The sequence below is a fragment of the Corvus moneduloides genome, chromosome 6 (genome assembly GCF_009650955.1).
Source record: "Corvus moneduloides isolate bCorMon1 chromosome 6, bCorMon1.pri, whole genome shotgun sequence".
NCBI classification, from domain to species: Eukaryota; Metazoa; Chordata; class Aves; order Passeriformes; family Corvidae; genus Corvus; species Corvus moneduloides.
This window is the reverse complement of record NC_045481.1, coordinates 33,980,954-34,005,663: the sequence shown is the minus strand read 5'-3', so window position 1 is coordinate 34,005,663 and position 24,710 is coordinate 33,980,954. Positions and strand designations below refer to the sequence as shown.

Sequence of the window (24,710 nt, the reverse complement as noted above, 5' to 3'; positions counted from 1 at the left end):
TACAACCAGAAGGGCTTTTTTCCTTCCACTGAAGCACAGGAGGGCAGACTCCACTACTGTTAAGAGCACAGAGTTACAAGAAATGTGGATATAGAGCAAACACAAGAATGAAATCCTATTTTGAGGAGACTTCTTTTTCCCTACAATTTATATTAATGAGTTTTATCAAGGTTGCTCCTTTTTTTTGGTGCCCTCTGTTTACCTATCCTGAAGTGGATGTACTATGTTGTCTTCCAGCAGTTTAAGGAAGATGAGCTCCTTCTCACCTTTGAGAGTATGTAAGGCTAATAGTAATTTTCGTGAAAGCTGGAGAAGTAACTCAAAGACAGAACAGCCTGAAGGAATAAAAGGCTTTCCACAGCATTGTTAGCTGGTGAAGACGATTACAGGGTCTCTGCTGGAGCAGATTCTTAACATGCAGCTGAGACATGAAGTCCAGCAGCAAAATAAAGAACTAAGAAGAAACTACTCCAGCTGTTGCATTACTGAGCTCACGTGAATGAGAACCAGTGACTTAGGCAACTCTATCTACTCCAACACTGAAGTCAGAGATGCCCAAGGCTCAGACCTGGAAGCAAAATCCTGTGGCTCACTGAGCTCTCCTGTCCCATCACAGAAGGGTTCGTGATGTTGGGTGTGAGTGCCAACCAAACCATCAGATGAGAATAGTAATTCATATCGAAGCAAACACAGAGGGCAAAATCTCACTATGCTTCCCTACATCATCATTACTGTAGCAAAATCATGTAGCAAAAGCTATACTGTAGCACTTCCCTGCTACAGCGGGAATTACTGTAACACGCATATATCAAACTAGGAGTCCTGTGGAAAGGAAATATATATGGACCTATTCTTGGTAGATGTTTCAGAGATGTTTATTTCTCCAGCCGCAGGGCCGGGGCTCTGCCGAGGAACTGCTCAATCACGGGACCCGAGGGTCCCTGCCCACACAGGGGAACACAAAACAACCGATGGGGAACGAGGCTGAGCAGGGGCAGGGAAATCCCGTGTCTGTCCCAGGGCCCCTCTGCCAGGGCTACATGGCAGGGGGAGGAGACCCCAACACATCCCTATCTCCATAAATCATAAACCAAGAAGAGAACTGCATTAGAGAATCACAGAATCAGTAAGGCTGGAAGGGACCACAGTGGATCATCTAGTCCAACCTCCCTGCTCAAGCAGGGTCATGATAGAGCACATGGCACAGGATTGCATCCAGATGGTTCTTGAGTATCTCCAGTGAGGGAAACTCCACAACCTCTCTGGGCAACCTGTTCCAGTGCATGCTCACTCACACAGTAAAGAAGTTCTTCCTCATGTTCAGGTGGAACTTCCTGTGCTTCAGTTTCTGCCCACTGCCTCTTGTCCTGTTACTTGGCACTGCTCAGAAGAGCCTGGTTCCATCCTCTTGGTACTCTCCCTTCACATATTTATATACAATGATATGGTCCCCTCTTTACCCTTACAGGAATGTGCTTTAATTTTTAGGGTTCACGCTGCACACTAGTTTCAGTTTTTTACTGAGGGAAATTTACTCTTCAGTATGCATAGACATGGCTTAATCATTGGAATTCACCTTCCAAACAATCTGGAAATACCATTAGTGTTATTTGTACTCATTGCCTTTTTGCATATTTAAAATTCACTACGTTTCACAGGGTCCATATAAGGGGTCACAATCAAAAGACCTTTCTTATACCATGTCAGAAGGTTCTTGAGTTTCAACATGCTAGTGACCTCCATACAGATTATACCATAATGGTAAAAAAATAAAGGGGGTTTAGTAATTATTCCCAAATACTTGGGTCTCAGAAAATCAGAGTGAATTCATATTAGAATGATATGATATTAATTTATGAACTATCCTATTCAAAAATGTATTATAATTAACTAACATACTGCTTCTATGATCCAATACAAACTAGCTCCTCTTTCAATCAAAATTGTGTAAATCAGACTGCAATCAGTTTACAGAGCATTCAGCTAAAATACTAACAGCCTAAAACATGCCAGACTGTTATGATACTTTCCAATGCATTTAAATTCCTATCATTCTGGAGAACTTCACAAGGACATGAAGTGCATTAGCTTTAAAACTACAAGGAGGAAGTGTTTTAGAAACCTGTTTAGCAGCTGCTTGATTCATAAGCTCACAGTTCCTGCAAAACAGGTATTTTTATGTTTCACAGAATATTCTTTTTTATTTTAATTAAGTCACCTGTGGGTCCAGCCCTAAGCATTAAGTGTACACATAAATCAATAAATAAACAATCCTAAACCAACCAACAGCCTCTGATCTCTGGGGGCTCCTCAGTTCACTTGATAATTCCTTCAGTGTTTTCACTCCATTTGGCACCAGGACTGAAAAAAGGAGATTTGAAGGGAAAAAAGTAATAAACTACAGAACTGATCTTACTAAGGTGAAGAGAAGGTCAATCCATTATTTTCCCTATAGGAATACAGGAAATATTAAGAAAAAAAAGTTGCAAAAGAAAAATAAAGTCCCAAATTTTAAAAAAAGGTAAACTGAGGCTGGAAGAATAAAACAGTTTAACCACAATATGTCAAGGGATCAAGAGCAAAGGAAGGAAGAGAAGTTGAAGATTCCAGCTTCAAATCTTCTGCTCCTAAACTAAAGTAGGAAAATCCTGTGGGTGGGAGATATTATGGTAGCTTAGTGTTCTCCAGTCTCCAAAACACGAAAGCCTACTCCTGCTCAACAGCTTAAAAGAATTCAAGATCAGAGTAACAAAGATGAAAAGGTCAGACTAAACTCATTGCTGACACTGTGCACTAAAAATATACAATGCTATGACAAACCGCTTGATGAACACTAATGGCAGAAGACTGAACACTGGCCTCTCCAGATCTAGTGCAAGTTTAGAGACAATTTTAAACACAAAGTAATTCTGACTTTTTCAAACAAGTATTTGAAAGTATTAGCTGAGACTTAAGAAGCCCAAGATAGCATTCCTCTTTTTTGCTTGACGCTTTGCGCAGGCTGGGAGGGGAATACTGTTCTTGTTAATACCAACACACTCCTAAATTTTTTCCAAGAAAGACGGAGTTTGGCTTTGATGTCTGTGAGAGGAAGTTAGAGCTTGCAAATACATTAATAGCATAGGCACTACTGGACTAGAAGGGATCTCTCAAGCAGGCCATCTTGTCCTATCTCTGCAGTACACAAATGAAACACAAATTTCCCTGTTTGCCTAGTGCTAAAATACACAGGATTAGAATTAGTTTCTAAAGACTTTTTATATTAGGCAAAATTTAGTCATGTGAACTTCACAAAAATAGCAAAAATAGTACAGCCACAGATAACTTGTTTAAAAAAATCCATTAACAGTCATACAAAATATTTCTATTGTTCATGTAGCCTAATGCAGCTTGAACTTTTCTTTTAATTAAAGATATTATTTTAATTGGGTAAGAGCTATTTTTTTATATTTAAATGATAAAGCATTAGTTCTTAGGGTACTCCTGGGCTTGTCTGACCACCCCTGCAACATAAAATAATTTTAGGCTTCTCCAAGTTGTCTTTGGAAGAATTAAACAGAGGCTATTCCACAAAGCAAGGATGGAAGTGAAACAGCAATGTCCACCATCATCCTCCAGACTATCCCCTCTGATGACAAGGTTTGAGAGACGGCTACGTAAGAATGGTGAGGTTACAAGCAAAAACTGAATTTTTTTCCTGGGGAAGAAATGACAGCCCTACATGTCTAAGAATTTTAGAGCTGGAGAAAAGTATTATTAGCCCTAACTCCTTCATCTGATAATCTGACAAGTATGTAAAGGCCAAATGAATGCAAGGACTCAGACTATAAGTAGAGAAACTTTGGTATTTTATTCGTAACTTTAATTTGTGGCAAACTATGCTTTTTTTTTTTTCTCTATCTGGAAGCAGGAGTATGTACAGATCTGGGAATTTAGCTGGATATAACCATTTCCTACAAGAAATACCAACAAACAGTTCATGAATTCTTACATTGCTACATAAGTGGTGGGATTTTACAGCCAGCACTGCTTTTATAAATCCATTCATGTTCTCATAAGAATCTAACATATTTTTAGAACACAATTTTTATGCACTACATTACAATCTTACAGAAGACAAGCTCTGAGCCTGAAACAGCTTGACAATGTCCTTTCAGCTTGTTCATCAGATTAACTTTCTGTCACACATCAGATGAACAGCTTCCTTGGTTTCTTGCCTAATCTACCACATAACCCAAGCAATTCCCTTCTCAAGCAAAATCAGAAGCAAAAACAAAGGACACTGTAACATTCCACTTCTTTCTAATAGCACATTCAGTTTGAAATTTTTATTTCTGCCTCTATCTAAGAAAGATTACCCTCTTAGCAAACCATTTATAGGGAAGGGACTCTGATTTCAGATAAGATTAAAACAACATATTAGACATATACAAACCAAGCAGTGAGTTGCTTACAGGACTAATAATGTGTTATGGGTCCTTTCACATCTAGGTCACTGGTTCAAATTCAGCTTTAGTTGGTGATGAGTGACAAGGAACAATGAAGTAAGGACCCAGTCACAAATCTGGCCTCTTATCCCTAACTCTGCAACATACACTCTTCGTGCACTTGGGCTACTCGCCTAAGTACTCTTTCCTGTAAATTCTACAGCTGTACAAGAGTAGTATTATTACTATCATACTAACTCTAAAAGACTAATTAATTTAGGATTCTGAAAGTACAAAAGATTATCAAAAGTTTATTGCTGCTTTCAGGCTGTTCAAGAGCTAACACCAAATACATTAAGGGCAACACCATGATGTTAAAAGAATGCACTGAAACACACCTGTGTCTTTTGGTAGGAAGATAAACATGGAAATCACATGTTGCATAAGCCTGAAATTCCACATTTACTCACAAATAGACAGCAGGGGTTAAAAGGGATGAAAAATGGAAATCCAGAAGCAGTCATTCTATAAATAAGAAAGACATAGGGAGAAAAGTATGTAGAGTGGAGATGCACTGTGTTCTTCCATTACACAACACAGTAAGTAAATGCCATATCAATGTTAGTCAAGAAAGAAAGGAAGGCAGAGAAGGAAAGGAGTTTATCAGCCCTACATCCCTTGATAAAACTTGAATTACTGAAGGAGCCTGCACTACTGATGTCTGCACTGTTCTTGTCCTGTGGCAAAATAAACGTGTCCCTTTTCAACAAGTGTGATGCTGGCACATCTTACCACTTCAGATCCTTCATTAAAAACAATGAATGAGAGCAATAAAGGAATAAAACACAGAGCACCAATACATTTTAACTCATTCTTGAGTTAAAAGGTGAAAAGCAATGGTGGTAGTTTAGACACAACATGAATGCTTCATTAATAACCTGTAACTGCTAGAAAAATCATTATGCCCTCTCTTGCGTAGTCCTGATTCCAGAATACTCTTGAACTACGGCTGATGCACAGCACTGAGAATCTTTCATATGTGCTGGGAAATTTAGAAACCCTTCAACTATTCCATGTGTTTTTCCAAAGTATCTTCAAATATTTTAACCACAGGACAAAAATGTTTTACTGAAAACATATTTTGTTATTACTCCCACTTCAGAGTCAGCTGTGCCTTTCTTTTCAAAGGAACTCATACATAGCAATTCTAAAGGACAAAGAGAAGCACAAGTACTGTGATCAAGAACATTTGTCTGGGAAAGAAGGAAATCATAAAGGTGAAAAACTATGCCTTTATCTTCCAAATCTAGTTACCAAATTTCAACTCTTTCTGCCAGAGGTAGGGAGCAGTATTCAAGCAATGTACTTCAGAGATACTTTGGCAATGTGTGGAGCCAATAAAAGCCACGAGGACAATTCCGAAATTATTTAATGGGCCATGCTTTGCCAAGCCCCTATCGACAAAATTATGAAGTAAACACATCAGTCAGTGTTAAGGCATTGCACTGAAGTTACTTGCTACTTCCTGAAATTCTGCTTAAATCTATCTTCAAGCTCTTTCTCTTGTCCACTGAAATGAGTTACAGAAATAATGTCAATTTTAACCACTGCTTAGTTATTTTTGCCACCAAGCTGTACTCATGTTAAATCAGACAAGCTTGAGATGACTCTGTGATCAACTAGAACACAGAGAATCTGACCAGAACCACCAGAAAGTGCAGCAAGGACACAAAGAGCGTGAATACCCGTGTTATACAAAGTGGAAAGTCTACGTGCAATTATCATGCCTTTGCAAGGAAGATGAGCGTTGCTTTGCATCACACGTTTGGATCTATGCATGAACTCAACAGTAAATAACAAACTTTTCTGCATCTGTCTGTCATGAGGGTACTCTGACTATTCTTTGCAAGTGGGAAAAAACAAAATTATTCTATTACTTTGTAAACCTTGATTCAGAAATATCTTTTCTTCTTAACACAGTAAGTCCTCACTATTGCTCAAAAAAAGTGCTTTTCTATAATTCCTTGCAGAAAACAGAACCATGAAGATGTAAAGTAATATATGGCATTATAAAAATCCCCCTATTACATTCACACAACAGAGAGATGCAGTCTGAGGCACTGTACTTGAAAACCAGACAGTAGTAATTCAAGGAACAGGACTGAGGATTTGGTTTCCTTCCTTCATAACCAGTTGTTTCTCTTTGGAATCACTGATAATCATCAGATAAGATGAAATTTGCAGACTGGTCTGTGTATTTACTCTTGCAGCAGCTTTAGAAGACTAAGAAAATGCTTTAAACGCACATGAGTGACAGTACAATGCTGAGAAACTGACATGGCTCATAAATTGATTCCTAGCCTTTAGAAAGTGTTTGATCCTTTCAGCTACTTCACGTACTTTCTATTTATACATGGATTTTCAGAGAAACTGGAAAATAATTTTGTTTCAAGACTGTGTTAGGTTAGACTTGATAATTTGACTCAGCCCCCTGTACTTCAACAGAAGACTGCAAGTTACAGTGTGGATTTGTATCAGTGTAGAGTTTCAGTTCTGATAGAAGGGATTTCTTACCTTCAGACAAGGACAAATCATCAGCTGGAGACACCAGGTCTGCCTGGATCGAAGGGCCACTGCTCAGTGATGTGGTAATCTGATTCGTCAAGATAACCTGCAAACAGACAAGGAGAGGAGGAAGGGAAATGAATTTTTATAGCTACTAGAAGGCAGAGAGAAGCCCAGGACTGGAATCCTCCAGGCATAGCATCAAGATGATCCTCTATACTGATCTTCAGCAAATTCAACACATTTTGAACTACCTCCAGAAACTGAAGGAGTCAACTGCAAGAAGTGGAGGAAAAGGGATATTGTTAAAAAGATGAAATACTAAACAACAAGTATGTTGATACATACAGGCACCTTAAATGGAACTACTGTTCTGAAGAGCTTCATTCATCTTTCGCTCGTCTTCCATGAACAATTTGATGCTTTTTACAAAAACTGCCCATTTTCTTCACAGGCAAATAGGAAATCTATTTTCCTAAAATTTCCACACAATTTACACACTTTCTCCCTTTGGCTGAAACACAGTGCCATGGTGTGGTAGGGATACATCCCCATTGATCTGAAGCACAAAAGTACTAAATGTTACAGGGCTATCTTTACATATTTTTGAGTGTTTTTCAGGATCACAAAATTCTAGTATATAAGACTATAGTACCCACAGTGCTCTCCTCTGACAGCATAAGCAATAGTCACGTTTACAAGAGATGAACAATTTCTTGCACCTTTGAACACATACTGGTTTTTAGTAACAGAAAACGTTAAGCAAACACCTCAGAGAGAAAAGCATAGCTATAGCCACAATTATCTTGTAATGCTTTGGATCTCTAAGCAGCTGCACTTTCTGCAATAACAGTTGGTCTCCACTTTGCTAACTGACATAAACTTTAAAAATTACTTTTTTTTTTTTTTTTTAAGAACCAAAATTAACCTTCTGCTTGCACTGAGAACAGACCCCACTCCAAACAAACTCTCTTTGAAATTAATGGCCTGTCTTCAGCTGTATTTGACACAGGAGAAAGGAATCCTACACACTACTTGGATGCAGTTTCATGATGCTACTAGAATAAAGTAACAGTTTACCATTGTCAAAAGGAAGAGGAAGTTCTCTGCTCTTCCCTCCACTGCTTTTCTCTCCCTCCGATCATGTCTTCCTCCTGCTTTCTAATATTTTCAGCAGTAAGATATGACACACTCTGCCCTTTCTTTTCCCATTTTGAGACCCCACATAAGCTGTGTCAGATCATTGAGTTGTAATCGGAGTGGTGGTGCTGCAGGACGTCTTCTTCAGGCAGCATGACGTGAGGTGCGACCAGTGTGATGGAGTGTGTGACCTTTACAAGACTCTACCTCCCTGCTCATGCAAGCCCACTCATCTCTGTGCTGGCAAGCAGGCATGATGGTGCCTGAGAGCTGTATGGACTGAATCAACTAAACCAAAAAGTGTGTAAGTCAAATCTTCACTTACTCAACAGGAGTTCAAGACCCTCAGAACTCCACAGCTATTGACTATAAGCTCGGACAAACTTCAGCTGGCTGTGATCACTCTGCACAGCTTAACCACAGGATGTACCTTTTGGGACTGGGCATTTATGATCACTGCAGTGAACATGGACGTGGTAGATAACAGCCTTGTTTGGTCATACACCCTCAGCTAAGGTACAACTTGCAATACTGCTAGCAGCAAACACACAAGAAACACATTACACCCCTCTGCTGTTTCTCCTGGAGCTGCTGTGTGTACCTGTAAGCAGTCAAAAGCAGATTGGAAAGGGTCTGGTGCGTGCAACTCCTTGCTGCCACTGATGGCTGACTTGTTCATAAGATTACAAGGTAAGATAATTCAATTTATTAATAAAGGGGAAAAAAGTCACTTTTCCTTTTTTTTTTCTTGTTAGTATACTTATCTTCCATTTTAGTGAGCTAGTTCATCCTTGTGATAGGATGGGCATCAAAACTGGTTGAAGGCAAATGAAAGGAGTAGGCAGCCAAGAGCAGGGATAAGGAACAGCATGTGAGACCTTTCCTTCTTGAAACCATTCTCTTTGTTTTCACTGTGTCACAAAAGCCACAGACTCACATATCCATAGTACCCAATACTAGAAAGTGTGCTGAAACAGAACGCACTAACAAACTTATACTCACACGTACTGGTGAGGTATGAAGTTTTCATTGGCACACTTTGCAATGATCACATTATTAACAAGTATCAAGCTCTGTAAGTGATTCAGTCACCCCAGACTCATGCCAAGATAATCTTTGTACTGTGCTGTCACGTATTTTATTATTTATGCACCACATTTTAAAGAAATGTTAGCATGCTTGAGGAGCATTTTTAATAGAAAAAAATACCTAAGCACACCATATTTCCTATTGCTTTCCTTCAAAGGAAACTAACTTTGAAGGCTTCAAAAAAAATCAAAAGAAAAATGAACAAGAATAACACAACTGCTTGTTTTTTAAATCTTCCAGATTCCTCCTTAACCACGAACTCCACAGCACTGTTAGCTGTAGGACTGAAAATCTTCTTCACCTTTTGTGTTTAACTCAAGCTATGCCTCTGAACCTAGATTTCAATTTCTGATGTATCCTTCAGTAACTATTCAATACTAATACCCTAGATTACCTGCTATACAGTTTAAAAGATCAGTTTAAAAAAGTAGAGTCCTACCCAAGTAAATGTGCTTCTCTGACTTGCTCGGAGTATGAGAATTAAGTATATCCTTTGTTCCATGACTTCACTGATGGTTACACATTTTGCTTAAATACATATTTAAATACTACCTTGAATAAGCACACTTCCTCTGAGATGAAGCCATATATACATACAGAATGCTTATTTTGGAATTAATTGAAGATTATTCTTCATTTCTATAGGCCTACAGAACCAAAACAGATGCAGTTCTTCCATAAGACAAGTTCAGCCACAAGACAAGGCTGTTAGCACTAAATTTGGCATCAAATTCCCCATGACACTTCTGCAGCCTTGCTTACTGCAAAATTCTTTCATCAAATACAGGTATTCCTATTAGCATATATATATATACACACACATATGTATTTTCATGTATCTTTGTGCAGCTCCCATAATACAGTTTGAACGTCACTCTGAGAGTGTGCAGAGTACTCCAAATTCTCACTAGCTCAAACAAGCTGTGGGTCACTAACAGAAGAAAAGAGCTGGTCTTTTGCTACAGTTATGAAGAAAAAAGGCACACAGATTCAGCAAATTCCTCTGAATAGATACATCTATCTTCAAAACTTCAACCATATGCCCTCACTGGAAAGTGCCAAGCTTTATTTTTCCATGAGTAAAACTTTGGTCACAAATATTTTGGCAGTGAAAAGTGCCACTTAAACAAAACCCTACATTTTCAGCAGTCACCAGTCCTACAGGCATCAAACTTGAAGCCCTGAATACTGGTATCACATGACTCCAGCAGCACATTTAAAGAATTTATTAATTTTTTCCCCAAAGTCTCCTTCACTAACCTGAAAGACACGCTTACACTCTATTCTGCTATCCTTTGAAATGGTTCGACACATTCAGAGAGTTGCAAATAAGTGTTTGAGGGAATGGTTAAATGTGTGTGTGATATGGAGAGAACACACAGGCAGACAAAGGAAATCTGGTGTGAAACATCTCTGAGACTTTCTGGTGAGGAATCACATTTGTGCATGGACAGCATTGGCTGAGTCTCACATATCGCTTCATACATATGGGCAACAGAATATAATACTATTTTTGATGTTAATTATGCTGAATCCTACAAACCACCAACACGAAGGTTCGGGTTGGTCTGATAGGTGCCACACTTGAAAGAAACCTCCTCACACTGCTAAACAGTGCTTGGAAACAAGCTGGGCCACCAGTCCAAGCAGACTTACCAGAGAGTGCCCTGCACTGAACTAGCAATAGCACTTCAGCTTTTCATTGTAGATCTGCCATTAATTTAACCTGTTTAGTACAGGAGACCAGCCAAGTCCTCAGGCTAAGCAGGTAAGGAAAAATTGCCTCTGTTGTGGTTCCTTTGGACAGATACTGGACATCATTACCAGCCAAGCACAGCTTCCTCTCAAGAGGTTCAAAGCCAGTCATACGTTTATTAACTTCCAGCAGAACACTCAACAGTGAGAATAACGCTACATGGTATTTTGATGTTATCATACTGAAATACACAGTATTTTAAAATAGATTGTATTTTAAAAACACCCAGTATTTTAAGAGGAGCTCCTACTTCCAACATCAACTAATGGAACAAAATATCTTCATTGTCACTAAGAGTCACAAAAAACCATCACACCTGTCCATGCACAACATGTCCAGACATGTGCAACAGGTAAGGAAGTTGTGCTATTGCTTTTCTGTTTCTACTTTGTGATGAACAAAGGGTGTAGGGCTTCTTCCGTCAGCAACTGTACATGAATGGAAAACACTCTCCACTCTCTGCTAAAAGAGGAAGCTGAAAAGGTCAGCTAGATGGCTCAGTAACACTAGAAACATGCCTCATACAGTCTCCCATGGAGTTCAATGAACCACTGCCTTTAAGCTTTCAGCTTATTAATTTGCCATTCGTTAAGGGAGCTATTTAACAAGTGAAAATTTACAGTCCTCAGCCTTCCAATTCTGACAGAATTACCAACTCTTTAGAAATTCACTCAGATTCAGATTTCAAAATCTTTTCTGGGAAAAAGTCTACTATTTAAAATACCACACAAATGACGGACCACACAATTTCCAAATCTTTTACTTTAAATTTTTACTTCAGCATAGCAACCTCAGATTGTAAAATAATCTCATCTAACAATTAGAAGTGTTATGACAGCAAGAAGAATCCTTCTTAGTTAGAAAACCCAGAGATAAACACAAGAAGACAGTAGGAATACTTTTTCAACTTCCTAATTTTAGACATGTTTTAAACTCCCCACAACTTACTCCTCTGATCATTTTCTCACTTTTTATAGGTGCCAATACCTGGAAAAAAATGGACACAAGGATTTCCCAAGGAAAACAGCATTCAGGTTCTAGACAGATTATTGCTACTTCTAAGATTTAATCCAAAAGTCAACAACAGTGTTAATCCTGTTAAAATCTTTATATGCGGTTGTGAAAACAGAGTCACCTTCCACTGATGTGATTTCAGCAGATGCTAGTTTTTTGGAAGAACATTAGAAAAGTAAAAAAAAAAAAAAAACAACTTATTTATTGTGCCTAAACTCACAACACCCCCATTTATTAGGAATAGCAAAGTTTCTGCTTATGCAGAAAATCCCTGCAGGTCCTGGGAGAGAGTTGGCCTAAGAACTTTACACAGAAGGATAAGTAAACTATTTTTTGTTTGGTTATTTATACAGTACAATTTTTCAAGTACTCCTCCTGCTCTTCCTAGACCACACTGAAACTACTAAATCTGACTTTGTCATCCTTGTAAATCCAGTTGAGTAAATAAGCAATTTTCTGTAAACTTGTGGTCTCAGCCTCCTTGTTAGTTTATTGCAAAATTACAGGGAGCTCAGCACAGAACTATCAATCAGTAACCAGCAAAGGTATAAAGTCTTCTGGAATGTACCAAAAGGCAAAAAACCACACTGTTTCATGAAATGGCTGTTTGTTACAAGAACGAAGCAGAAATCCCTATTTCGCATGCAACATTATTTAGGAAAACTCTTATTAAAGGCTTCCTGTTGAGCTGGGAGAGCAAGGACACTTGCAATAGTCCCAAATTACTCCACCCTCATTAGTCGATTTATTTTGTGGTTTTCACTGTGCTCAAGAAACGTCACCAGAGAGCACCAAGCACAAGTGACAAGTCAGTAGGGCTGGGATGATGACTCTGCATGCTGGAGGAGACGGAAAGGAACTCTTACTGATCCCCAGCCAATCTTAGTTCCGATCCCTGAGAAGGCACCTCTCTCCCCTTCCCTGAAGCACAGAGCTTTTAATGAGGCATTCAAGCAATGGCTCAAAACAATAAAGGACAGTGCACCAAGCAATACCACAGAGCCAGATGGGGCAGGCAGCAACCTGAAAACAGAAGAGGGAACAGAGAGAAAAATGGGGTGAAACATCATGCTTCAAACAGCTGTGAGAACCGCAGCATTCTCCTTGAAAACCTGTTACACATCCTCAAGACGGGCATCAGTCTGCTCAAGGAAGAATCCTAAATTGCCACCATCTGTCACAGTAACAAGAGTATTTGTGATCTTCATCTACACTACATGCTGAATAGGCTTTTTCTTCAACTTCTGTTTCTTCAGGGAGATTTTCTTCAGCGTCACCAGCCATTTGCCACAAAAGCTGTCAAAAATTGTGCAACACCGCAGCAGAATTTGTACCTAATATTCACAAGGAATAAAACATGGTCAAAACTGAGCATTTTTGGTGAAATCATGGAGTTAGAAACAGAAAAAGGAAAGGTCTGAATGCAATACTGAGAGCTCCTTACCAAAATACCAGTTTTCAAGAGAGAATGTCAAGTGCCCACAGCTACAGCAGCTCTTGAAGTCAGTTACTGCAGCACTGCTTCACAGGGCCTCACCTTGCAGGAGAATGCCTTTTAGTGAGAAAAGCCTCAGCACAATCAAGATAACTCTGGGCTCTAGGACCAAATTAAACATACTAGATCACAACTATTATAATTACAGGGGATTAAATATATATACACCTAACTTCATTCTCAGAAAATGAAAACTGTTTTGGCTCACACAAACCTAATACAAAAGAAAAAACCCAACAGTTTATCATCTCAAATCCAAGCAAATCACCACACCCACCCAATACTTATCCCACTAGGTGTCCTGTATTCCTAAACTGAGCAGCCATTAGCCCCAGCAGCTCAGGTTTCTGTGGCGAAGAATGCAAATAATGTCAAATACTCTATAAAGCCCAGCCATCCCAAGTAAAAAGCCTTATAATAAATGAAATTTCCATGTCTAAAGTCAAACACCACTTCTGGTGTTTAAGCAAGGCCTAACTAAGATACTCAAAAATATCTTAACATGCTTAACTAAAATGTTTGTAGCACAAAGCTGCTTCACTGCAGGCATGAGCAATACACAAATGCCCACATTTAACAACTGTTGCTAATCCAAATCAGCTGAAAGACAAAGTACCCATTACAGCCACCTTGCCTATAGTATGACAGAGGAACAGGCTGGTAACAGTGATACACAGGCTGGAGGGAAGCAGACAGATATTTTCAGACATAGCATAGCAGCTACCCTGACTGAAGGCAAAGCCAAGAGCTGTTAGAATTCACATCTCAACCAATGTTACCAGAATTTGGCATAATTCCCTGAATAACAGATATGTACACATAAACCACTGGAAGCCTATTGAGAAACACTTCCTAATCCCATCTGCAATGCATACTCCTAAAAGTGCTGGCCTTGCCTCAAAGGATTTCAACTGCATCTATTTTCATCAGAATCCAGTAAAAAAAAAAAAAAAAAAAAGGCAATTAAACAGCACAGAAACAAGAAAGCAGAATTCTCTGGAAGGCTCCCTAGCATCTTTTAGAAGATCAGAGATCTATTGTTCAGGACACACTGCTGGCTAGCTGCAACCTTATTGGAGCTCCTAGGAGAGAGAGAACTTCCAGTCTTGTTTTGCCAAGGTATCTCTACTCAAACTTCTCCTCTTTCATCATTCAGTGAGACAATTCATAGCAGCAGAGGTGATTTTATAGTTTTTGGATTTCATGGGGTATGAACAGGACTTGGAAGAAACCAAGGTATCTTTCAGAGACTAGCCACTGTATTTACATCGAACTTACTCTGCTTTGCATAGGAAAAGTACAAAGTTATGCAATTCTATTCCATAAGCCTTTTGAAGAAGTAAAGTGTCTATTCACATCTCTGCCAACTACTTAAAAAGAATCACAATGAATTAAAACTTCCACCAGAAGAAAAAAAAAAGAACCAAAGCAAAACAAAAGCATGCTGTTCTCAGGCAGCTACACGCCTTCAAGTTGAAATAGCTACCACCCAGCAACAGCCTGAGGTCTTTAGCCTTTCCTACTCTTCGAACAAGGAATGCAGCCAACACAAACGCAACCTTCAAAATCCACACCGTAGCACCCTTGTGCTGTGCTGCCCGGGAGAATGGTTTGTGAGCCTGGAAGGCCTTCACATCCAGCAGCCTGCACAGACCTGTTCGCAGAGACGTGCAACCCCGAGAGGGATTGCCGCCCACCTTCATATCCTGCCAGTTGCCCAGAGCTCCCTGTTGAGTTTCCAGCAGATCTTCCTCTCCTCCACCCTTCCCTCCAGCCTCTGCTTAATGATGGCTTTCTGAACTGAGCTTTCTCACGTGTAGCTAGTGATGTACCACAGCAAGAGACTGGTCTGACACTGGCCAAGGCAACACAAAGTACCTCACATGCAACTTTTACAGCCAAAACCTGCTGTAAAACTCTAAAAGCAGAGAGCACCACTGCTTAAAAGGGAGTTTTCTGATGAATGCCAAATTGTCTTGTAACAGAATAAATAAAATAAAATTACAGACTCACAGTTCACTCTTAGACTGTGTGCTGTTCTCTGCAACAGGGCTTTTGGTTGGTTGAATTTGTTTCATTTTGAAGGATGGAGAAGAAACTGGGTTGCCTGGAGCACCAGCAAAGTAGTACAGAACTTCAGTTCTGCACTGGCATGCTCCAGATTGAGAGGAGAGACATCTCCTACACTTTCACAAGACTGCAAGTAAGTAAAAAATTTATGCTCACTTTTTTCTCAGTGAAAAACCTGGTTTAGTTTATGGGCACTAGTTAGTTTTCATTAGCAGATCAAAACAGATTGAAGGCTCTTTGCTTTCACTTGCTGTGTTCAGACCTTCTGCCATGCATCTACCCTGCTTCATCCAGCACTTCAAATTTACCAAATTTACACAAATTCTTTGACATTAAATCTCACTACCTTCTGGTGGAATAAATGTATTGTTACCTCTATTGTAGAGACAGATGCTCAGACACTAAGCAAACTGACAAAAGGTACCACAAATGTTTACTACCATTCCTAAACCCTGATTTTAAGCACAGAGTTGAAAGTTGGAAAGGCTCATACTCCCCCAGGCACTCTAGGACACCTCAGGACTATCTAGTATGTTATTACTAGAAATCACATATTTAAAATTATATATTTATAATTCTTTCCCTATTTGGGGTTTATTTTATTCAGTATTTTTATACCTGTCGATACTTAGCTTTTTCCTAACAACTCAATAGGAATATGAAGTAATTGGAGAAGTGTCTATTATTCATTACTAAACTAATGAAATACTCCTAACAAGATCTACTTAGGGCTTGTGGCCTATTTCAAGTTGATAATCACTCTACCAGCATTTTTCTTTGATTTTGATGTTTTGACAAGCCCATCAGAAAGACCATTTGTACTAATATACACATGCAGGTCTAGAGAGATACAGCATATAAAGCACAACTTCATGTCATTAATTTCATTAATTCCTCAGATTCTTTCCAATTAATTCCTTCAAGCCTTCAAGGCAGTGGGTCACAGGAGACTCACTGAATCTTAGATACAAACTGAAACAGCTCAATGGGCTACTGTAATTTACCGCTTCAGTGAACAGTTTTTAAAACACTTTTCCTAGCTCCACCTTTTCCCACATCATGACCCTATGCCAAGATTCTTAGAGGGAGGACAGTGCTAGTTTAGACTGCTCCTTGGTATCTTGTGGAAGCAGCAGAAAGCCCCTTTAGAATGTGCTAGAATATTTGTTCCCCTTGTCCATTCATTTAACCTTTATAAGCAGGTAACTACTACCACCATCACATGGCTTACCTTTTTTTGCACACAACATACTTTATCAGCACCACAGAAACAGAGCAGATCTTTTCTAGTCTATGGTTACATTAGAGAACACAGAATGCTTTACAGCACACCTGTTAGAAAAGTTTTCTTACTGTGTTATGGCCTTTCACTGAACTCATTTCAAGACACAGGGTTTTTATACCTGTCTATAATGGCTATACTTAGATAACCATGTAGCTTTATTTCCGTGTATGTAACAGTCAGTAGGTTTGAAGTACAGGGTAACAGGGAATGTGGATATATAACTCCATCCGCCCATTTGCCCAAGCTATTTGACAGGTCTGTAGAGTATTAAGGTAGTAACTGATACTGCAGAGAGGCCTGACAACCAAGATATTGATAATTTTCACAAAACAAACTAGACACTGACAGCATTATTTAGTGCAACTATGGCTGATTAAGTGAATGCTGTGTTCCTGCTGATTTCAAAGTTCAGTTACCAACCTCTATAGCTGTAATGGCTGCAAAAAAGAAGTCATGCAGAAAACAAAATACCAAGATGCTGAAACAAACAGCCTCTCAAGCTGCCATAAGTTTCCCTTCCCTCTGACTCAGGGCTCAGAAAGGTATGAAAGAACAAGTGAAAATGAATTAAATGTATTACAAGCTGTAGCTACCTATTAACATTTAATTTTAGACATTTTCATACACTGAATTGCATTTACACCTTTAGAGCCTAAAAAAAAATTCAGCCAATAATCTTCCTCTACCAGAAATATTTATAGTATTACAAAACCATCAGTAGCCTCAGCCCCTGTTAAAATGCAACAATCATACAAAACACACCAGTCTGAATGCTGGGTAGTACTTTTTATAGTACCAATGACTGTTCCCATAATCAAAATATTTTAGTCCAACTGGACTGAAAGTTGAAGTTTTACCACCTAGCTTTTGAGATTTGTAATACATCAACATACCTCTAAAATGCAGTGCAATATTTTTATGCAAAAGAAGATTACTTATGTATATTGTGTCAGTCTCCTAAACCTGAAGAGTTAGAGAGTTAAGAGCTTTAACCTTTCACATTCTTGCTTTTATAATGTTCGATGTATTTTTCTAAACTAAGATATTCTGAAGAAAATTTTCCTAAAAAAAATAATAAATGCAACCTGTACAAAAGGCACAGTGGCAGACTGTGCTACGAAGTTTTATTAGCATTCTTTGAAGATTGCTATAGCATTTTAGGAAGCCTTGCTACACAGTAGTAAGATTATCCTAAGTGCTTCTTCCACAAAAGCACATTAAAATAAGAAGTCTACTACTAATAGATAAATAGTTCATAATGAGACAGGAAAAAAACATGCCCAAACATGTATGTTATGATTATTTTCCTAACATGTCAGAACTGATCACCTAGAGGAAAGAAGTGGAGAGGGGACATAAATCATCCAAGTTTCTTTTTGTTGATATTTGGGAGGAAAAAAAAAAAATTGTGGCTTAAAACATTCTGGAATTTCAGTGGCATTATCTTGGCCTCTGTATCCTAATTTTTCTAAACCGTTTCACTAGGAAATATAATTAGTCTGTATTTCTCCAATAAAATCAGCCTTTATGTCACATTTTAAATTTTCTATTAAGCTACCCAACTTACTTGAACTGGAGTGTATTTTTCTTGGAAGCATGAATAATTAGGAACCTCTTTGAAAGTTAGGACTCAGGATGGAAAATGAACTCTGAAAAATGCGAGGAATCATTTTTGTGCTGAGACTGCAGCATGACACGTACCCCCTTTGACTTGGTAATCACTGAGAATAGGTCCACTGATACCACTGGAAATGACACTGGGTCTACCCGTATTACTGTTCTGTATTGCCGGCACCTCACTTTTTACGTAAATATTTGTAAACACTTTATAAAACAAAACCAAAGATCTTCATTCAGCTATTTGGGTACTCTAGAATATTTACAGCTGTTACTAGAACAACAGAAATCTTGAGAGTTGCTGCCAGACGAATAAAATCAGGCTGTGGCACATTCAGTGATCTTAAGCTCTCAGAAAACCTTGGGAATGGTACAGGATTTCAGCTTTTTCACAATTAGAAAGCATCTGCACTTTAGGAATTAAACTTAAGTAATTTTTGCACCTTGTTCGAACAACCCAAGTGCAACAAAGATTTGCTGTCCATCTTACAAACTACACACACAGGCATCAGAGAAAAGCAGCTGGTGTCTTCTGGACAACCAACTGAAATTTTGCAGCAGCTCTAGATTAATTGTTCACTGTAGCTAGGAATTTTTCAATATCATTTCCTAGACTTGTTATTAAAATTCACAGGAACATGCATTTTCCTTGGACTCCATTGAAACTGCTTCATCTAAAGTCTTTCTTAAAAACACCACATCAGTCTCCATTATGCAGTTCCATAAAAAATTGCAAAGATAGTAATGTTAACTTAATTTAGAGAAGAACTTAAGGGGAGCAAATTATGCCTTAGTCAACAGAATGGATATGCTGTTGTAACAGTAGATTTTCTGCAGCCCCATGATTGGAACAGCTTCTTCCAGTGAGGAGTGAGCTACCTGGGCAAACACATAGGAAACCTGGCCTAGATTAGAAATGCATTTCTGGATAGGACTGAAGCATATGAGCAAACACTGTGGGAAATCAGGAGCAAGAAAACGGTAAGATGTCTCAGGCAGGAAGTGCATCTTCAGATGCACTAGGTGTGGGTCAGGAGGCAGCAGCTACAGATGCTGGGACACTGGGATTGGCATGCTGACAGTGGAATAGTAGCCCAGTAGATTTTCTCAGGAGAGGATAATGTATTTGTAGAGTTTCTAAAACAAAGATTAAAATAATTCAATGCAAGATACTTGAACTTCAAAGCAAGGTGAAGTAGCAGAGTGTGTGACACATTAAAGCTAACTGCTCAATTATATCTGAATCTCAGTGAACATTTTTTTCATGTTTAGATGGATGCTAATTTGCAAAATACCTTGTGTGGTGTGGAGATGTACAGTTTCTGGAAGCAGAAGGGCAGTTATGACATATACCCCTTTAGTTACACTGTCCGATTCCTGCAATCATCAAAACGTATCAACTAGAAAAGTGTTTTCAGTAGCAGTGCTATCCATTCAATAAAGTTATTTTTCCATTGGCTGTTCCTTGGGTCTAACTAAAGATAACTATGGCTTGTTTTACAATAGATTTATCCTCAAAGTTACTTATTGATTTTCTATTTAAAACAATCCCTATCTACTGTTACCAAGCCTTAAAATTCCATGCATGGAAAGAACATAATGTAATGGATTAATTATACTCCAGCTACCTCTTAGACTTCTCTCTTACTCCAGAACATTAGATACCCACTTCAGTGTAGAAACTAGCCCGACAAGGTAAGTTCTCATTTTGAATTCTATTAATATTACCCAGTTTTTATTCCAGACTACATAAGATTTAATGGAAGTCTAGTTTTATTGATCCTAAGGGAGTTACACCAAAGTGAAACATGACCAGGGACTTGTCTCTGTCCAGCTTCATCATTTTGTTCATAAACACATTCACAGAGAAACAACCAGTTCAGACTTTTTCTCTTCTTATTAACTCTTCACCTCGATTAATACTGAAGGGAGGGAGCAGAAGTCCAATCGCATGTTTTCTAATCCTGGTTCTGAGGCTAAGTAGCTGCAACTGCTTACATATACAATAAATTCTTTGTGCCCCGTTTTGAAAGCAGGCCTCATGCCTACCCCATAAGAGTATTGTGGGATTTGGTATTTTGCTTTCCTAATGCTTTGAACTCACTGCATGAAGTGTGATTAAGATCACAGTGCACCACCACAAACCACCCTGTGTTCCCAGAGTCTTCCAATGTATAGCTGTGCAACATCTAATACAATTTAGCAGTAATAGTTGATCTCTGTGGGTTCTATGTATGGGCTTGTTGGTCTTGTAACAAAAATCTTAAAACTTCCCTCCAGAAAACCCACTGGCTTTTTTCTTTCCTTTCAGCATCTTGCGGGGGTGGGGGGGGGGGGGTTGATGTGGTTTTTTAATCCTTCACATCTGCTTGAGTTGGGAGTGAAAGCATCACTGGCTTTCACTGCAAGTTTGGGAAGGGTAAATCTGAAAAATTCCTCGTGGCTCAACTTCTGGTATGTTGTACAACATTCTGTAAAGTATTAGCACTGTATTTAAAACAGACGGAATATAACGAATAGATGCCAGCTTATTATTTAAACATTAGCTGCAAACTCTGTTCTTGGAAACAACTTTTGGTCTCTCTTGAGCTTACTGAGGGTGTTTTAAAGAGCTGTTTAATAGAGCAGGGAGTACTGAATAGTTCCAGAGCAGCAAAGACAACAAAATAACAGCAATGCAGAATAGCTTCAAATCAGCCCTGTACTAACTTATTTTCTGAACTGGATAACTCAGATCCATTCCTGTGCCAGTAAAAGGCAAATAAACAGTTATTCTTCAGGGTGTTACAAAATCAACAAGCACAGACTTTGGACTACTTTTAAAATATGAGGCTCAATAAGGATCTGTATATATCAGTATAAGTAGCACGCAAAAATACTCTGTTCCTCTCTGCAAAAGCACAGGGTAAATAAAACACACACACACAGAGAAAGATCAGGTCAGTGCTGAAATAAAAAACTCCATCTCAGATGCAAAAGCTGACCTTTTAACAGGCTGGAGAGTACATCAGTGATTACATAGATTTCAGTCCAAACTCCATCTCAACAGCCAAGAAAGAATTGTTGCTGAGGAAACTGCAGACTGCAATGGCTCACCAAGAGCCGTATCTGCACTGAAGTTTCAGAGAGAAAGGGCTCTGAGGCACAAATAATTAAAGAGAAGGCATGATTTATGGAAAACGAATATAAACTTCCTCCAGGAATGAACACTGCCTGGAATACCAGCAGCAAGTATAAATGGGAGGAACAGAATTGACACATCTAGAACACGGCGGGGCACAGAGCTCTGAAAACTGCTGCTTTGAAGGCAAAGCGCATGCTTCAAGTTTCATGACACTTCAAGGAATGAGGCCACAAACAAAAAAGCCATTCTCACCCAAGCAAGAAGCCATCCACTCTCAGCAGTACAGACTGAGAACTGTCTCTGTACTGACCATCACAAGAGAGACCCATCATTCATTTTGTCATAGTTCCTATCCTGATTACAAATAGCAAAAGCCAGCCTCAAGAACAAATGCCGATCCACTGCAAACCAACACATCTAAATGCTTCTCAATTTGATAAAAGGCTGGATATGACCTTTACAGTTCAGGCCTACTCACCAATGCCTAAATGGGTCACAGTAGCCCAAATTCCACAGATAGCACTAAACTACAAGCTTTTGTGAAACATATTTCTGAAATTGTGTGCGGATAGCATTGGGCTTAGGTGATTAAAAGATAATCTAGATATAGATAGCTGCCAACTCCACCTTGCCAATGCGCAGCATTATTTTGGGGGGACCAGAAAACCAGGAAGATGTTTTAGGCAAATGAACAAGGTCAAATAATGTCCATTCTTCATTTTCCTGAAAACTTGTAGCACTTTGAGGATATAAAGGAGGAGTTAATAACACATTGTATAGGACTATATTCTTATTCGCATTCTGGTTTGTGTCATAAGCAGATTCTCTCCATTCTTGGAGATTAAAATTTTTTCTTAAGCTCCTATAACATTGAAATAGCTACTGTAACAGGAGTGAATGAAACACACCAGATAACCATTACTGTGGGATTCATAGTGAAATCTTGAGAACTTGTAACACTAAGTAGAAAAAAGTTAACTAATAGGTCTCTTTGCACTACAAATCTAGTTTACCAAGAAGTCGAGCCATGATAGAGTTCTATTTTGAAGCCTATGATCATTATTTTATAACATACACATGTACACACAGTATGTACCTGCTCTTTGCCCCAGATCTGGATCATGTCAGAGGCTTGTCCAGGCACGCTCACTCCCTTCCCAATTCCTCTGTCCCAGATCAAACCAGAACTCAAATAATCCCCTGCCTTGCAGTGTAACACTGTAGGCTGGAGAAGGGCAACGCCACTCAGCTCTATGCTAGCACAACAATTCCTTCCATCTTCACTCTCAAACCAGGGACAGCATTCAAACATAGGCAGAAGAGAGCAGCAGAGATATGTTTGTCCAGTAATGGAAGTATTTTGCTAAATCTGCCACTCTGCCTTCCTGTACAGCTGCTTTCTTTGCCTGCATCTAAAACCGGCTGTGCAAAAGATGGAAAAGTATAAATTGAGGCAGAAACTACCTTCAGATTTAATAAGTACTCAACAGTATGAGCAATATAATATGCCCTATATATTCACACAAGCAGTTACTCAAATTCTGTCTATATCTATAAGCCACACAACAAACACAGACATATATGTGACAAAGCTTCTCAAATAAAAAAGCCTGAACACAATAAAAAAGTGCCCTGGTATGATATTTTTCAGAAGAAGCTCTCAAAACACTTCAAACAGTCAGATCCTGAATCTCAAAAAAAGATAGACAGGGATTTTACAGACCAGAAAATGAAGAAAAGAGTCTGGGAGACCTCGTAAGTGTAAAAGGGCATCAGTATCTAAGAGGCCTTTATTAATGCCAGTAAAAAGGCAGCAAATCTGAAGAACTGTTTCAGGGAACAATAACTGCAGGTTTTTATAAAATGACCACTGATCTACAATAACTGGATTTTATAAAGTACAAATCACAGATTTGACATTGCCTTCTCTTTTCTAGGAAGAAAATAGGAAACTACACAAGTGTCTGTTAGAAAGTGAAAAAATATGCTGAAGGAAGGCGTTTTAGCAGATGGCTTTAAAATTCAAATTTTCAGAGCAAAAAGTTCAGAGCCAGACTGCCCTAAATTGTTCAGACTGTTGTCTAACAGCATCATATTTGGGACTATGTGGTTGTGCAGGAAAGGAAAATAATATATTCATTTACCAAAAAGACCAGGCAGAACATAGTATACTCTTACTTAAATCTTCAAAAATAACTTTTCAAGTAGTGTTTTCCCATGACAGGAAGAATAATGGATCTGAGTAAAAAATTACTTCTACACTTATCTGATTTGGTTTATCCACCACTCAAAGATAATGATAGCTTACCTGGAACTTTTGTAGCTGAGTACTCCCTGAAATAATTCTCAATTTGAGGCCATATGACAATTCTCAGTGTCAAATAGCTTTAAAAAAGCAACTGCAGACTGGTAAAAAGACAAGTAGCTTTATATGTACACTGTTACAGTTTACATCAGTGTTTCACAAAGATAGGGCAGATTTTGATTCACCTTTTTTTTGTTCATTATTATTGCAACTGAATGAACATGGAGAGATAATTCATATAACCAAATGGGTAACAAAGAGAGCATTAATACCATGTAAATATCTTATAGATACCTTGAAATTATGGTAGTACAGGCCTATCGTAACACTTTCAATTGACCAAGGAAAACAGTGGACATGGAGCAGAACAGAGAGGAAGCAATACTATCTGAGGCCATCAGTGGGTCAACAAATCATCCTTAATAGGCAAAAAGTAAGAATATATGCTATACAAGTTACAAAAGCAAATCTGACATGTCTAGGACATTGGACATGCACTATGAGGTCTGGCATACACAGTGTCTATTTATTTATTTATTTGTTTGTTTTATTTGTAAGTTAACAGCTAAGACAACCTGCATGTCCCAATTTTTCTCTTTTCCTTGAAGTTAAGAGGTTTCAAGTCAGAAAAAAAAGGACATGTTGGGGAGGACTCAGATAAATCACATCCTTGCAGAAATTTTGCACATCTCCACTCCCAACTGTATTTTACTCACCTAAGACTGGACACTGGAGATACTGGAACAAGCTGATATGCAAAACTAGAAAGCTTTTCTAATTTTCACAAGTATTTCTGTATTGTTGGATCAAACCAAGTTTAAGT

At 38.7% G+C, this 24,710-nt stretch overlaps 1 protein-coding gene across 3 annotated transcripts in view; it reads right to left on the bottom strand.

The window, feature by feature from the left end:
• RAD51B (RAD51 paralog B) overlaps positions 1-24,710 on the bottom strand; it is a 424,424-nt gene that overhangs the window by 209,734 nt on the left and 189,980 nt on the right. For all 3 annotated transcript variants that reach the window (XR_004240589.1, XM_032110706.1, XM_032110707.1), the window contains exon 8: positions 7,002-7,098. Coding sequence is in view for 2 of the 3 variants with exons in the window: in XM_032110706.1 (XP_031966597.1) it covers positions 7,002-7,098 (97 nt within the window). In the remaining variant the exon portion in view is untranslated. The remainder of the gene's footprint in view (positions 1-7,001; positions 7,099-24,710) is intronic.